Genomic DNA, 17552 nt, shown 5'->3' on the forward strand with positions numbered 1-17552 from the left:
GGGCTCAGAGGCTTGGCAGGGGAAGGGCGAGGCAGGCAGTCCTTACTTAGAGGTCAAGGCAAGTGACTGAACTGGAGGCAGTGACTTTTCAGCCACAGGGAGGGAGTGGAAAAAGGAAAGAACCAGCACAGGCATGTTTCAAGTTAAAGGCAGGAAGAGAACAGGCTGTTGGAGGAACAGGGGCAGCTGAATCTGACTGAAGGGGACAGTGCAAGATGGGAAAACAGCAGAAGTTGGTGCTGAAGAAGCTAGCTGGAAGGAGCGGATCCTGAGGGATCCTGCCAAGGGGTTTGGTTTTCTCACTAGGGCAGTTTCTAGCAGGAGAGTAACACGATCCGATTTGCATTTCTAAGAAGATGCCCGCCCTCCAGTGTGCAGAATGGCCGTGGGAGTGGTGGCTTAGGAGAAAGTGGGCAGCATCAAAGGGAGGACAGTCGTGGGCTGCCCTGGGACCATAGCCACAGGGTGGATGGAGAAGGGAGAGAATTGTAGGAGGCCAGACCAGGGGGGGATGGGTGCTATGGGGATGAAGGTGAAAGGACACCAAGCCTGTGCCGTGGGCAGCCTGGCAGGTGACGAGGCGGCCCCCTGAGGTGGAGAGCACAGCGGGGGACGTGGCCCGTGGGGGAGAGAGGCAGTGAGCTCAGAGGAGATGTGGAATGGCGCCTTGGGCCGTTCCAGTGGAGACAGTCAGGGGGACACTGGCACGCAGGGCTGAAGCCTGGAGGGCAGAGGTGTGCATCCTTTGCAGAGGCATGGGTGGGGTGCGCAGGGAAGCACCCCGAGTCCGGGGCAGCGGACAGAGCCCAGGAGCCCCCGCTGAAGGCACCAGCAGGGCAAGGAGCGTGATCAGCTCCTTGGGAGCTGAGAGGGTGAGAACGGGTAACAGATGGTAACATGACAACCCAAATTTTATTTAAAGGTAGAAAAAGAAGCACATTGTCCCTAAAAGTGTTCTGCATTGCTAATTCTTAGGATGTTCTTAGATGTTCCATAGGAGAATAGAGGGGTTCCATGATCAAATGAGTCTGGGAAAGGCCTGTAAGACAAAGTAAAACAGGTATTTCTGACAACAAAATTTCTCGGAGACTTTACTATGAAAATGTGCAGGGTGAATCTTTAAGAGGTGGAACAATTCACATGGTTTCTCAAAACTGTTTCTCAACAGAACCCTTTTCCTCATGGAATCAACGCTCTGCAGAATTTGCTTTGGGAAATGCTGCCCTTATGAGACAGTTAAAGTAAAATCAGCAACAAGAAAGAGACGTATAACTTTGTCACTAAGGTTTTGGAAACTCTACACAATATCATATGACATGAAACCAGGATCCAAGGAGGGTAGATAATATTACAATTGTTTGCTGATGCTTATGTGCCTGGAAAACTGAAAAAAATCCATTGGAAAACTTTTAGGGTTAAGAAAGGAGTTTAGTGACACGGCCAAATATAAAATAATTACACAAAGCCCAATAATTTCTGTGTAAACTGACAATGCCCTGGTGTGCGTGCCTGCATGCTAAGTCGCTTCAGTCCTGTCTGACTCTTTGCGACCCCATGGACTGTAGCCCACCAGGCTCCTCTGTCTGTGGGGTTCTCCAGGCAAGAATATTGGAGTGGGTTGCCATGCCCTCTTCCAGGGGGTCTTCCTGACCCAGGGATCCAACCCTCATGTCTACCTGCATTGACAGGTGGGTTCTTTACCATTAGTCCACCTGGGAAGCCCTACAATGCCCTGGTAGTAAAGATAATAGGGAAAGAAAAGTTCCCTTTAGGATAGTAACCAAAAATATAAAATATCTGGCCTAGTCCTAACAAGACAATGTAAGACCTATACATAGGAAGAAAATTGCATACTGTTAATGGGGCTTCCCTGTAGCTCAGCCAGTAAACAATCTGCCTGAAATGAAGGAGACCCCAGTTTGATTCCTGGGTCGGGAAGATCCCCTGGAGAAGGGATAGGCTACCCACTCCAGTATTCTTGGGCTTCCCCAGTGACTCAGACAGTAAAGAATCCACCTGCAATGTGGGATACTTGGGTTCCATCCCTGGGTTGCGAAGATCCCTTGGAGGAGGGCATGGGACCCACTCCAGTATTCTTTCTAGGAGAATCCCATGGACATAGGAGCCTTGTGGGCTACAGTTCATGGGGTCACAAAGAGTTGGCATGACTGAGCAACTAAGCACAATGATAGGAAAAAAATAAAAATACACGAAGAGACATATGCTGTTCCTTACAAGAATATTGGGCATTGTAGTAATGTTGATTTTTTCCTAGATTAATAATTGGAAACTTGAGGAAATGATTCTGAGATTCATCTACAAGCATAAACGTTCAAGAATGGCTGGGAAAACCTTGAAAGCCAAGCAGATAAAAAGGATTTACTATGAACACCTTGTAAAGCAAAAATAAGTAAGATCATACTATATTTGCATAAATGTTAACAGATCAACTGAACAAAATATATAAGTCTGAAAATGCCTCTCATAAATAAAATGTGATAATATAAATGGAATGGTTATTAAGTGTTAGAATAAATATATGATAAATAGTAAATTAAATATATCAGATGATAAATATATACCAATAAAATTCAGCTATTTAAATCATACAAATTGAGTAGAAAATATTCATTGTCAAGGGCTTCCTAAGCGAAAATACAGTAGAAAGGATTATAAAGGGGAAGATAGATATATTTGAGTACTTAAAATATAAAATTGTCAAAAAACACCATCAAAAGGCAAACCACAATGAGGAAAAAAGCATTTGCAATATGGAAAAATAATATATGAAGAGTCCTAGGAAAAATAGACTTGGCAATTGACATAAGCAATTAACTAAAGAAAAAATACAAGTTGCAAAAAAGAGAAAATATTGAGCTTTACTATTAATCAAGAAAATAAAATGATTCACCATTTTAAAGGCATCAGCTGTGTTAATATTAAAAAGACGGATTTGCTACTGCTTTGGGTGAATGCAGCAGTACACTCTCCCATTTTCGAGTGTAAATGTGTACGCATTTCTAGAAGGAAAGGTGACAGTCGGTCACTTCCCTTTAAAAGGTTCTTCATGTTTGCTCCCAGTCATTCATTCATTTCTGTGATTCTTTTCCAAAGCAGTTAACAGGCCCGTGCATGAAGTTTTAGGCCTAAGCCAAAGGTCATGGCCTTATTGCTAACTGTAAACAACTGGAAACAATCTAAATTGTCTGCCAATAAGGGTCTAGTTACATAAATTACAGCATATCTCTGTGGTGGGTTATTCAGTTCAGTTCAGTTCAGTCCCTCAGTCCTGTCCGACTCTTTGCGACCCCATGAACTGCAGCACGCCAGGCCTCCCTGTCCATCACCAACTCCCGGAGTTTACTCAAACCCATGTCCATTGAGTCGGTGATGCCATCCAACCATCTCATCCTCTGTTGTCCTCTTCTCCTCCTGCCTTCAATCCTTCCCAGGATCAGGGTCGTTTCCAATGAGGCAGCTCTTCGCATGAGGTGGCCAAAGTACTGGAGTTTCAGCTTCAGCATCAGTCCTTCCAATGAACACCCAAGACTTATCTCCTTCAGGATGGACTGGTTGGATCTCCATGCAGTCCAAGGGACTCTCAAGAGTCTTCTCCAACACCACAGTTCAAAAGCATCAATTCTTCGGCGCTCAGCTTTCTTCACAGTCCAACTCTCACATCCATACATGACCACTGGAAAAACCATAGCCTTGACTAGATGGACCTTTGTTGGCAAAGTAACGTCTCTGCTTTTTAATATGCTGTCTAGGTTGGTCATAACTTTCCTTCCAAGGAGTAAGCGTCTTTTAATTTCATGGCTGCAGTCACCATCTGCAGTGATTTTGGAGCCCAAGAAACTAGTCAGCCACTGTTTCCCCATCTATTTGCCATGAAGTGATGGGACCAGATGCCATGATCTTAGTTTTTTGAATGTTGAGCTTTAAGCCAACTTTTTCACTCTCCTTTTTCACCTTCATCAAGAGGCTCTTTAGTTCTTCTTCACTTTCGGCCATAAGGGTGGTGTCATCTGCATATCTGAGGTTATTGATATTTCTCCCTGCAATCTTGATTCCAGCTTGTGCTTCCTCCAGCCCAGCTTTTCTCATCATGTACTCTGCATATAAGTTAAATAAGCAGGATGACAGTATACAGCCTTGACGTACTCTTTTTCCTATTTGGAACCAGTCTGTTGTCCCATGTCCAGTTCTAACTGTTGCTTCCTGACCTGCATCCAGGTTTCTCAAGAGGCAGGTCAGGTGGTCTGGTATTCCCATCTCTTTCAGAATTTTCCACAGTTTATTGTGATCCACACAGTCAAAGGCTTTGGCATAGTCAATAAAGCAGAAATAGATGTTTTTCTGGAACTCTCTTGCTTTTTCATTGGTGGGTTATTAGACTGGCAATAAATCCCATTTTCAAAGCATGTGTAAGGGCTTTAGGAAATGGTTACAGCATAAAGTCAAGTTGGTTTACTTTTGGGGAAAGAATGATATAAGCTCCCAGTATTATGATCTCGATTTTGTGTACAAATATATACAAAGAAGGGACTGAAGGAAAACATAAATTGTGAACAGTACTTATCTCTGGGTAGTAGGTCATGGATTTTTATTTTCTTCTTTCTACTTTGCTGAATTTTCTTAATATATCATGGGATGTTTCTTTTATACTTGAGGGTTTCTTTTATACACTTATAGCACATTTTTAGCTATGGAAAAATTAATTATTTTTTTAAAGCAATAATTTAAGAATGAGAGCGCCCAGGTATTTCTGCTAACTGGGCAGTAGCGCCTGCGGAAGGCTGTCTGGCAGTGTGCCACAGTGTCGCGTCCAGCATTTTATTTCTGATTTGAAGGAGGACGTAGAAAGGACTCCATGCTTTACTGGGCACCTCTTCTCTGCGATGGCTTGGGGGTAGTGGAGAGGCATCTGTGTTCTTCTGCCCTGTGGGCAATCTTACCTTTCCTGTGCCTGGGCCTGGGACCTCTGTCACCTGAGTGTCCATGGAAACTTCGGGCAAGCCGTCTCGGCTAGAGGGGGATGCAGGCTGCCACCAGTGCCTGGCCCTGCCTGCAGGTGAGGTCGGGTTACTGAGGTGTTGCAGGCCCCTCCCTCACGGCCACGGCCAGTCTGGCCACCGCTCCTTATGTTCCACCTTGTCGGGAGGGACTCTGCTTTGCCTGGGCCATGTTGATCCCCTCGGAGTCCCCCACAGGCAGAGTGAGGGTAAGGGGAGTGGGCATGGGCCCCTAGTGATGCTACAGCCTCCTCTTTCTGAGCATGATGTGGGGAGGGCAGGCCATGGGGCTGACCGGAGCCCCTGGCCAATGAGATAGGTGGCCGCAGTCCACCTGGGCAGTGGGACAGCTCCAGCGAGACCAGGACCGATACAGTGAGAAGGGAGGGCACAGGGGGACCGAGGTCCCCGTTCACCTCCCCGACTTCCTGCCGGGAAGCTGAGGAATCCATGGTGATGAGGTGACAGGCACAGCTGGGCAGACTCAGACTGCCCCTCCGCCTGGGCCCCGGGATGGAGCGGGGCGGGGGGATTCCAGAAAGTTACAGGGCCAGACTCGGGCCTCCTCAGCAAGTTGTGGGATTGTAAGAGGCAAGCGGGGTCCACAGTGGGGATCTCACTTTCCCCGGGGAGGACACACTGGAGAAACACAGGCGGGGGGATGGGAGAGTCAGGAGGACGTGGCTGGCCGACCACGTCCAGGAAGGCCGGTGCTGGACAGACATCGGATGCAGAGGGGCTGGGGCCCCCGCCATAGGCTAGCCCTTCATCTCTGCAGCAGGCGTGCCTCGCACAGGAGCCCAGGGACAGTGTGGTATGCTTGGTTGTGGGCTCAGGGGCAACACCCTTGGGAAAGGAGGGGTCACTGCATGGACCTGAAGCAATCAAACAGGAAGTCGGACAGTGACAGTCCCTGGAGAGTAGGTGCCAGGGCCTAGGATGCCAGGCCAGTCAAACAGAGCGCCTCAGAACCAGAGGTCACATCACTGACCAATATTTCTGTAAGTACATTTAAAAAGAATAACTGGAAAAGGGAAACGTGACAAAACCAAGATTATCCATGAATACCAGCCCCGACTTTTTCTTATTAAATTCCATAGACATAAAGCCACTCCACCAAACTGCCGTGAAAGTTTCCCATGTCTGTATTTATCTCATTGTGGGCGATAACTGTTTGTGTCCACCGGTCACAGACTCCACTCGGCAGAGTGCTGGGGGTAAGGCCCTGTTTCCAGGGCTCTCGGGGACCTCAGGATGTGGGAGGACCCGTCTCTTGGGCAGATAGATCCCGGGATGTGCCTGCCTCCAGGCCTGGGGCACCAGCTCCCCATGAGTTCACCAGGAAACAAGGTCGTTGCTGAGTGGTGAGCACCTCGAAGGAGACAGAGCACCGGCTGCCCTGGGTGGGGTGACCAAGAGGGGGCTGCCTGGCTGGCGTTCGTGTAGAGGGAGTGAGCTCTGCTTGTTGCAGGAAAAGCCAGGAAAGGCTTCTGGACGAGAGTCACAAATAGAGTTTGACTCCCAAGGAGAATGGATTCGATGAGCTGCTCTTAAAGGAGCCACGTGCTTCCTGACAGTGAGCGAGGCCCTGTCCGTGCAAGGCTTGAGGCCCAGAAAGGCCGAGGGGACTGCAGGAGACCCCCACCAGGAGAGGGCCCTGAGCTGTGTCTTCCAAGGTCTGCAGAGTCAGGGTAAGGGGGTGGGTCTGGGAGCTGTGAGACCGAGACCCAGACTTGGGGCAGAAAGCGGCCTAGGTGTTCAGATTCTGTTATTCATTCCAAACTGTGATGGAAGCAGACCAGCTTCCCTGCCCTCTGCTCCCCTCACGCCTGTCCCCAGGCCCCACCGAAGCCCCGCTGGGGATGAAATTGGGAGTACTTGTGCAAAGGACATGTTGTTTGTCTTCCAGCTTATGAGGAGCCTCTGAGTTATCTCAAGTTTTTCCTAAAACAACATTTTTCTCCATTTCTTAAAAAAAAAAAACACAGCAGAAGAAAAGAGATTATCTTATTTTATACAATATGCCATCAGCCAGGGAGCAGAACATCAGCAACACTTGAGGGTTGCATAGCAACTGGCTTTTCAATTGATTTTTTTGAGAAGGAACCAAAGCTACTGAACTGTTCTCATTTTAAATATTTCCTAAGATGATGAAAATCAAAGCAAATGGAAATCAGAGACTTGGGGACAATCAAAGAACATAAGGTATCTTGTTGTGAAAGACCAGGTCAAGACAAAGTATGGAACGCTCCTAGAAATTTTTCAGCATTAGAGCAGAAGGGTCGGAGAAATTCTGACTGTGAGTCTCTCAGGGGAAGGCAAGAGAAGAAAATGCTGGGGCAGGACTCAGCGTTCAAGGGGCCGGTGCCACCGCCCTCTTCCTGCATATCCCAGGCCATTGCCGACCTGATACAGACCTCTGCTTCCCTGACTGTGTGTAGGGGGGCTGTGTAGGGGATTCAGAGCATCCCAGGGACAGCCCCCTGGCTTCCTCAGAGTCTGGGTCCCAACCCCCAAGCACTCGGTGCCAGGCATGGTGCCCGGCCCCTGGTCACTATGGCCGACCTCCTGAGCCGGAGTCTCCAGGGTCCAGAGAAGAACGGGAAGCAGTGGAGGCAGATGTGCCCTACAGGCTTGAGCTGGGAAGGTTCACTTGAAGCATCTTGAGCTGGTAGCTTGGCTTTCTCTGGGAATAGATTCCTCCCAGCCTCTGGGAGGATGTCTGGAATGTGCCTTGGTAATCCAGGGGGTCCTGAGCAGAGAAATACGGATCACGCCTTCTAGCCCTCACTGGTGTTGGGGTTGTGGATGTCTGTGGTGAGGTTTGAGCTCCAGGTACTCCCTGGCACCCCAGAGCAGCCTGGAGAAGACGCCCAGCTTGGTGTTAATTCTGGCCCCTGTTGGTTCTTGTGAGTCATCACCATCATTGAGCCTCAGGGTCCCCTGGAAGGTGAGCGCTGGCGGTGGCAACCGGAGCGAGGGTTCCTGCAAGTTTCAGCCTGCAGTGCCCTCTTTGGGTCGGTCCGCTCTGCCGTCCACTCACCTCACCCTTCCCTCACAGCAGCTCTCTGGGGCACTTAACCTCACCACCCACCCCGCCCTACCCCCGCCCACAGGACAGGTGAGTGGCCTGCCGAAGTCACACAACAGGGGGCGGCTTTGCTCAGGGAGGCTGGGTTGGGCTGTTTTTCCACAGGGCTCCTTGGGTGTGCTCCCCTTGGAGGTTCCCCATGGCAGGGTTCCCCTCAGAGGGCGAGTTTGCAGCCCCCCACCTCGGGCATGCTCATGGCATGTAGCAGGAAGAAGTCAGGATGCTCCTCTGCATCGTTCATTGCACAGACCGGCCCGCGCCGCAGAGAATTACCTGCCTTGCATTTTAGCAGTGCCGGGGTTGAGAAGGGAGCTCTGCTTTCTTGGACCCAGCAGATCTGGACTGCTGTCTGCGCTGTGCTGCTTTGGGAGGGCGGGTTTGCGGGGGGCTCCGTCTGGGGTCAGAGCAGTTGAGAAGGTTTTGGTTGGCTTCCGCTGGATGAGAGTATTGCGGGTGCTGAGGGCCGTGGCCGGAAGCGCCTGAGCTCCCGGCTGTGCGCTGCGGTCGCGGAGGGGGCGCCCAGGACAGGGAAGTAGGGGCCATGTCCAGGGGTACAGGGCCCATGACAGCGGAGCAGGCTTCCGCCCCCAGGGCCCCGAGCTGCCCCGGGGAGCCCCACCATCACTCGCAGGTGCCTTGGTGTGTGGGATGGGTGATCTGAGGGATTCCCGATGTACCCTGGAACCTGCGGAGCCTCTGCGCCGCTGGTCCCACTTTTCTCCTGTCTCCTTGACCAAAGGAGGTAAGAGCGTAAATAATTCAGCTCATTCCAGAGCAAACAATGGAGATGTCAGAGAGCAGAGATTGGGACTGAACTTTCTGCACAAGTCTTAATTGATCTGTTTAATGTGGGACCCCAGGGGCCGGCTGGGGCCCCCGTGGTTCCGTTTGAGCCGGTGGCCAGCGTCTCAGGAGCAGCGGCCCTTTGATCCAGGCGCACAAGGCTCCCGCCGCTGTTCCCGCGGCAGCAGCGCCACCTGGTGGCCACCTCGGCTCTAGCCCTTCCTTTCCTGTCCTGCCTGCGTGGGGGAGTTATGGCCCCGAGACAGAACGCCTTCAGAGGTGGCGTGGCTTCCAGGCTCCCCTCTGCGGCATTTTATTTGTATGTATTACACCCCTAGAAAAAGAACCCAAAGATTTTTTTCCTCCTGTGTGCCTTCGTCTTGCTTCTTCATGGTCTTTGATGCCCGCTGAGGTTGTCAGGACAGTAAAACCAAGCTGACCGGGTGGGAGCTGGTGGTTATTCTGCCGTTTTTCTAGATCCTTGAGGTGCACATCAAATCTGAGGCTGACCGCTCCACACTTATTCAGCCTGCCTGTGAAGCTCACACAACTTTCCCAGCTCTGCGACCATCGGTGATGTAGAATTCGCCAACTGACCATCCTTCATGATCACAGTTAGGAGCCTGTCAGTGGCTTTGGAGCATGGCCTAATGAGCTCCTGGCATTTGCCTCTCTTTTCAGCAGTGTTGATATTCTTGAGAGCATCAGCCAGGGCATTCACACATACTATTATGGTGGCACGGAAAGACGGCGGGATCTCCGTCACTTCCTAAAGGAAGATAGACATGTCTCTTGTCCTTGCTTGGATAGGGCTACAGTCCATGTGCTGCGTGATATGTGGCAAAGGCGTGGGATGGAGGGCTGTGAGTGTGATTCAGGTGGCAGAGCAGTGTGGGGAGATCCCACTAGCGCCCGAGGGATCCTTGTGGATGCCCAGACCTCCCTCCTGGGCCCTCTGCCTGGACAGCTCTGTCTGTGAGGAGCCCTTCAAGCAGGCAGAACCTGTGGGAAGGCTGGCAGCTCTCAGGAAGGGGGAGAAGTAGGCCAAGGAAAGGTTGAGTCTGGGGTGCAGTCTTCTGCCTGAAAGCTCATGGGTGCTTGTTTGGGGGTGGGGGTTGCCTCTGGGCAAGCCTACCTGGTGTTTTGATTCTTTTGAGCCTCTGATCCACTAATCTTACTTGAATCCCCAGCTGGCTCTAAAATGTTCCCCCCAGGAGCTGCACCTGAGAAGCAGCAGAGCTCCCCAAAGGAAAATTGCTGAACTTTTACCAAGAAGGAAACCTGGGCCCAAAGAGATGATCTCTGGCCTGTGTCCCAGGGCGCTGCAGACTCTCCCTTTGCATGCCCGTGTGTGGTCCTCTCCTGTGCCTCCTCCACAAGCTCCACGGCCAGAATCCATGCCTCCTCCCCTGCCAGCTGACTTGCTTGTTTCCTGCCACCTCAGGGTCCTGACTGTGTCCTCTCTCCCCACTGACTCAGCTCTTTCTAAAATGCACACGGGTCTGGCACCTGCCGCACAGCACGAGGCACGCTGCACCCTCCTGAGCTCTCCAGACCAGCACGCAGGAGGATACCAGCCCTTAGTTCCTTGAGAATGGCCAGAACCTTGAGAGAACTGGGACATGGGCAAAGAAACAGGAAGTCCAAGCAGCTCTGGACTGTGGCTGTCAGACGCTGACGTCACCCTCCTCCAGGCCTCCAGGCCCCATCTGGGCTGCAAGTCCCCAGGGCCCAGCACATGGCCACTGCTTTTTGTGACCTGCCTCTTCAGGGCCACCTCGTCCTGGTGGAACCCCTCCCAGCCCCTCTTTCTGCCTCTCCCCTTGGGGAGTCTCCTCGGGACCCAAAGGCAGAGAGAGTCCCAGACAACTCCTGCTCTGGGTCCTGCAGTGCAGACCCCCGCAGGCCTGGAGAAGAGAGGTGATGGGCTGCTGCTTGGAGTGGAGGAAGGGAAGACAAGGCCAGAGCAACATGCAAATCAACACTTCAATAAATTATCCTGCCACAGCAGTGAGATCACGGTGGCTGCTGAGAGGGGCTAGGAACCTGGGCTGAATCCAAGGGCCTGGTGTCTGGGAGGCAGGAGGCTCTCAGCAGCATGCCAGTGTTGGGTCCAGCCCAGAAGAGCCTTTATTCCAGGGTTCCTTACCTGGTGACCTGAGGGATATGTCTTCTTTGGTCCACAGAACTTCTCTGTGGGCTTCGCAGGCGGCTCAGGTGGTAAAGAATCTGCCTGCGATGCAGGAGACCCAGATTTGATCCCTGGGTCAGGAAGGTCCCCTGGAGAAGGGAATGGCAACCCCCTCCAGTATTCTTGCCTGGAAAACTCCTTGGACAGAGGATCCTGGCGGGCTATAATCCATGGGGTCGCAGAGTCGGACATGACTGAGCAACTCACACACACACACACACACACACACACACGCACTTCTTTGTAAAATGTAAAGACTGGCCTGAGAGGTCAGTCTGGCGACAGCTCTGGGCTCTGTTCTTGCATGCCATGCCCATGGAGCTGATGCTGAGTATTGCTGCCCTGCATCGGGGCATGGGCTCCTTGGTTTGCCAGTTCTTGCCCCTCCAACCTGCCTCACTGACTCGCATCACCAGCCTTGGCCTGTGGGCCTTGGGTTTGCAACATCCACCCGTCACTTCCAACGAGCCCACTCCCTGAGCAGTCAGGCCTCTCTCCGAGCCCCCAGACTGCTTGTTCTCACTTCGTTTCAGCCTTTGGCTGTGTCTCCAACTCCATGCCCTTATTCCTGTTCTCTGGGCCTGACACCATGTCTTTCTAGTTGGGCCTCTTGACTTCTCTTCAAAAAGTGACTAGAGCTTCTCCCACTGGTGCTGGACACACTAGCTGATCCTCCAACCAGCCAGCCAGTGCACTCGACTGGGCTTCCCACGAATCTCCAAGGCCGAAGTCCACTGCTCGTGGTCTTTCAGCTGCAAGTGACAGTAACACAACTCCAGTTGACTTTGGGAGGGATTTCCTGACACATGTATATGAGACACATCTCTGCTGCAAGCAGGCTCTCGGATGGCCCCTATGAGCCTACATCTTGGTATTCACTCCCTGCTGTGCTCCTTTCCCTGCCGGCATGGGCAAGACTGAGATTGGCCTCTCAGTGGACTATGGCTTGTGTCTCGGAGATGCGCTCTCGGGTCACTTGTGCTGGGGGAAGCAAGCGGCCCTGTGTGACTGCTCTGTGGCGAGGTCCATGTGAGGGGCCAAGGAGCCCTAGGTCCAGCAGCATGTGAGGAACTGGATCCTGCCAGTAACCACATGAGTGAGTGTGCTTGTGTGTCCCACCCAGGGGAGCCTTCAGCTGAGGTTGCAGCCCCAGTCTCAGCTGCCAGCGATCTCACGGGAGAACCTTGAGTAGAGGACCCCACTGGATTACCTTTGGATTCCTAACCCAGAAACCATGAGATAACAAGTGTTTGGGGTTTTTCAGATCATGTGTGTGTGTGTGTGTTAGTCACTCAGTTGTGTCTAACTCTTTGTGACCCCCATGGACTGTAGCCCACGGGGCTCCTCTGTCCATGGAGTTCTCCAGGCAAGAATACTGGAGTGAGTAGCCATTCCCTTCTCCAGGGAATGTTCCTGACCCAGGGATGGAACCAGGGTTTCCTGCATCATAGGCTGATTCTTTACCATCTGAGCCGCCAGGGAAACTCTTTTCAGATTTCCAAACTTTTCAGATCATAAAGTTTGGAAATAACTCATTATGTTATTGTTATTCATTGTTGTTTGCTAAGTCACTAAGTCGTATTCAACTCTTTGTGACCCCACGGGCTGCAGCAAGCCAGGCTTCCCTGTCCTTCACTATCTCCTGGAGTTTGCTCAAACCCATGTCCATTGAGTCGGTGATGCCATCCAACCATCTCATCCTCTGCAGCCCTTCTCCTCCTGCCCTCAGTCTTTCCCAGGATCAGGGTCTTTTCCAATGAGTCAGCTCTTCACATCAAGGGGCCAAAGTATTGGAGTTTCAGCTTCAACATCAGTCCTTCCAATGAATATTCAGGGTTGATTTCCTTTAGAATTCCTTTAGAATCTCCTTGTTGTCCAAGGAACTCAAGAGTCTTCTCCAGCACCACAATTTGAAAGCATCAGTTCTTCAGCTCTCAGCCTTCTTTATGGTCCAACTCTCACATCTGTACATGACTACTGAAAAAAAACCACAGCTTTGACTATATGTATCTTTGTTGGCAAAGTGATGTCTCTGCTTTTTAATAGGCTGTCTAGGTTTGTCATAGCTTTTCTCCTAAGGTGTAAGCGTCTTTTAATTTCATGATTGCAGTCACCATTGTGTAGCAGTAGATAATAAACAGGCCTGTGGTCAGCTGGCTTCAGGCCTGGGTAAGCCATGTGGCTGTGTGAGGACACTGGGAATCACCCTCTCTGCACCCCAGACCACACTGTCTGTTCTGCTTTCTTCCTCCCCTGGAATTCTCTGCCCTGGGGGAAGCTCCAGGTTCATAGTCACACACCTTCCCAACCCCTTGGCCCCAACCATCATGGTGCTGGGAGAGTGCTAGGTGGGGTTGTCTGGGCTTGACCTCTCCCACCACTGAGCCTGAGGTTGTTTCCAGATTAACAGAGGAGATCTTTTACCAGAGGGAGATTGGGCTGTTGTCAGAAGAACGCAGGCAAAAGTAACTGTAACCAACCAGGGGTCCGGTCCCCTGATGTTTGGGCTGAGAGACATGGCTCTTGAGGAAACAAGGCCCTTTTGCTGGAGGTGGCTTAGCAAGGCTCAGGGCTTTCCTGGTGGCTAAGATGGTAAAGAATCTGCCTGCAATGCAGGAAACCCTGGTTTCATCCCTGGAGGAGGGAATGGCTACCCACTCCAGTATTCTTGCCTGGAGAACTCCATGTACAAGGAGCCTGGCAGGCTACAGTCCATGGGGCTTGCAAAGGGTTGGACACGACTGAGTGATCTGCATGTGTCTTGGGCTTTGTGGAGCTGGGGGTCCCCCTCCCGTGGGGGCTCTGCAGCCATCCTTGATCGAGTGGTGATCAGTGGCCCTTGTGGTCAGGACTGGAGTGGCAATCTTAAGCCCAATGGGGTCCAAACTCAGGCACCAAATCAGATCCATCCCTGAAGGTCCCTTCCTTCTCATCCCACCCAAAGTTCCTTCCCTAGAAAGGAGAGTCTTTAACTTGCTTCCTCCTCCAGAGCTGTGGCTTCTCACGGTTTTCTGGAGGCAGTGATCACCTGGTGGGGTTTTGGGCTGCCCTGCCTGGATGAGGTATAGATTCCATGTCCCTGTCCTTTGCCCCTCTTGTGTCATTTGGGGTGGGCAAGACTGTGCTGCAGAAGCAGACCAGATCCATGTCCCCGCGGCTCACAGCAACAGAGCTTGATTTCTCGCTCACACTTGTGTCTTCCGTGTGAATTGGCATCGGACTCTGGTCTCATTTTCACTCAGGACCTGGGCTGGTTCCCATGCCAGCCAGGAGAGATCTCTGAAGGCTCTCATGTGGGCAATAAAGTGCTCAGACCAGGAAGAGACACACATCACTGTTGATCGCAACTATTTGGCCGGAGATAGTCACATGCTTTCCCAGTCACAGGGAGGGCAGTAATGTACCTCTCTTCCCCTTTCCCAGCATCTTCTGGGCTGTCTATCTCTGGGGAATGTCCAGTAGGTCTCAGTCACTAGATCTCCCCCTCCTATCTGTGACTGACTTCATTAGGACTCATTGAATGCTGTTAAAACAAGTATTCTCATCTCTCAGGAGCAATTGGCTCTGTGCTTAGGATGTGGGAACTGGTCCACCGTCTTGTAAACCATTGACTCGGGTAACTCACGGGATGCCTGGCAATGATGGGTCTTCCCTGGCCTTGACTCATTCTTCCTTCTTCTGCAACATGCTGGCTTACTGACAGTACCCTATAAATACACCCTAAGCCCATTCTACTTATACACACAAAGAGAAATATGTGACTATGCTTGTTGGATTTGTTTATGCAAGAGAAGAGGCAAAAATGCATGCTTTCATGTCTACCAAGGAATGCATAGCTCTACTTTTTGGACAGATTTGCCTAGAGGGAACCACTTGGATGGTAAGAGTATGTGGTGAGAGCAGAAACCAGAATGCCTGCTGTGAGGATTGTGGAGAGAAAAGGGGTGAGTGCAGTGTGTGAGACCTGATTCTGAGATGATATGGTGTGTGTTTTGTTTGGAGAGGGAGTTTAGGGAAGTGAATTGAATATAGACTTTCGGTTTTAGGCTTCCTAGCCATGTGACCTGGGGCAAGTGACTTGACCCCTCTGAGCCTCAGTTTCTTGCCTTTCCGGGTAACTGTGAAAACTTAGTAACAGAGTGAATGCCAATGCCATGAGGCAGCCTGGCCTGCGATCCTGCCAGCCTGGTGGCCAGCCTTGGCTAGCAGGCGTGCGTCATGCTACAAAGTAGAATGTGGTTGCTCCCAGTGGCTTCCTGTCCACGGGTCCTGCGGGAATTATCCCAGTGGTCCTGTTCCTCATGTGGCTCCTTCGCTGTAGGTGCGGCAGAGTTTTCTCTCCCTTGTGTTGTTTTCTGCAAATAGCTTCTATCAAGGGGGAAACACAGGGCTCCTTTCCCCTTCTCTGGGCCTGTAGCCTTGTTGGGACTTCTGTCTCCCCTGTCCTGGATCCTGCCAGAGTGTGAACTCTTTGGAGTAACCGAGGTCTGTTGCATTGGCCTCCTGGCCAGAATTTGTGCAGAGCAGGTGCCAAGTAGGATGCAGGGACGTTGGAGGTGGGGTGAGCTGAATGGACCCTTTGAGGCTTTGAGGCCTCAGAGCTTTGTTCCCATGTCTCACCTGAAATCATGCAGGGATTTTGTGTGGAAACTCAGGCAGGTCTGTGTGGCCAGGGAGCTTTTCCACCCACTCTGGAGAACGGAGCCACATGGGAGGGAGTTCTTGAGAGGCCACCTGGGCCAGGTCACCAGTCTACGGGGTCTGCTCAGCTCCCGTCTGGACCACCAGATACCAATTCCTCTCTGTTGCCTCTCCTGCCCCTGCAGTCCATGAGCCTCATTGAGATTGGGAACCCCTCTCAGAGCCTGGAGAATGTCTGCCGCTGGGCCTACCTCCAGCAGAAGCCAGACACTGATCACGACGAGTACCATGACCACGCCATATTCCTCACACGGCAGGACTTCGGGCCTTCGGGCATGCAAGGTGAGTCTCGGGACTGCGGGGGCACAGAAAGCAGGGAGGCTGCACATGAGTGCCTGACCCTGCCACGGCCCCCCAGCAGCCTTGGCCTGGGATGAGAGGGGTGTCTGGGCGAAGGGGTAAGTGCTGAGAACGGTGTCCGGGTTGAGGGTAAGTGTGAGTCTCCTCCTGGCTCTTTAAAACTACCAGGAACTCTGACATGTGCCCCAGGAAACTGCGTCTCTCTGGGGACAGGGAAGATGAAAAGGAGTGAAATGGGCAGAGTCTGGGGCTGGGTTTCAGTTGTTTGCTTCCTCCGTGCATTCTTGCTCAGTCACTTCAATTATGCCCCACTCTTTTGCGACCCCATGGACTGTAGCCCACCCAGCTCCTCTGTCTATGGGATTCTCCAGGCAAGAATACTGGAGGAGTTACCGTACCCTCCTCCTACCGTACCTTCCCTTCTCAGGGATTGAACCCGCATCTCTTATGTCTCCTTCACTGGCAAGTGGGTTCTTTACCGCTAGCGCCACCTGGGAAGCCCTGGCTTCCTCCAACTTTTGTAAAACAAATTTGAGTAAATTTTCAATCTTTAAAAGATAAGGGACTTTACTTAAAAATTCAAACTATATAAGACTGACAGATCTAAAAGAAAAAATTGACAAGTCTACAATCATAGTTGAAGATCTCACACAGTGAATGGTAAATAAATAAGTGAATTAAGGCCATCAGAGAAGAATATATACTCATGACTCCACTTATTTCAGGTTTGTAAGTGGGCAAAACTGATTCGTGGTGTTAACAGTCAGGAGAGTGGGCAGGAGGGAGGGAGCTGCTGTTGGAACCGAGAAGAGGCTTCTGCAGTGTGGGGACCGTTGCATGTCTTGGTCAGGGGGTGGCTACACAGGTGTGATCATTTGTGCCTCCTGGCTGGCGTTGGTGCCTCCCCACTGTGAGGGGTTCACGCTCCCCTTCAAGCCCGTCTGTGTGGCCGGCTGACCCAGCACTCTGTCGCCCTGTGTCTGGGTGACAGCTCTAACGGGGACAGAACTGTTCCACGGAAGATAAATCAACACAACTCTTATATTAAGTGACTTCATTCTTGGTTTAAAAATGTGAAAGGACAGCCAAGAATTACCAGATATTAAAAAAAAGGAAAGGATGAAAAAGATGCACCGAGATGTAAAATAAAATTAAAAAGCTAACTCCAGAGGAAACAGATAATTTAGAGAAGGGAAAAGGACAGTTTTATAAAGTCATATCTCCAGAATGTTTGAGGAAATATATCTGTAAATCCAGAACAGGCTACAAGGAAGAATTAGGGAAAAAAACGGTTTTCATTAAAGATTTGATGGTGTTGACTAAAAAATTAAATGTCCAACCTAAAAGTTATGTGTGTGTGTGTGTGTGTTTAATTCATCAGAAATGTTTAGCACTTCAGTCCTGGGGGACAGCATCTCAAGTAACCCTGAGAGAACTGAGCTGCTCTGAGGAGGCGAGGAGGGTGCTAGGA

At 51.1% G+C, this 17552-nt stretch overlaps 1 protein-coding gene across 1 annotated transcript in view; it reads left to right on the top strand.

Moving 5' to 3' along the window:
- The window catches only part of ADAMTS2 (ADAM metallopeptidase with thrombospondin type 1 motif 2), a 254991-nt gene that overhangs the window by 187892 nt on the left and 49547 nt on the right, over positions 1-17552 (top strand). The window contains exon 6 of the mRNA XM_043910722.1: positions 15907-16063. Within this exon, the coding sequence (XP_043766657.1) occupies positions 15907-16063 (157 nt within the window). The remainder of the gene's footprint in view (positions 1-15906; positions 16064-17552) is intronic.

Source organism: Cervus elaphus, chromosome 9 (genome assembly GCF_910594005.1).
Source record: "Cervus elaphus chromosome 9, mCerEla1.1, whole genome shotgun sequence".
NCBI classification, from domain to species: Eukaryota; Metazoa; Chordata; class Mammalia; order Artiodactyla; family Cervidae; genus Cervus; species Cervus elaphus.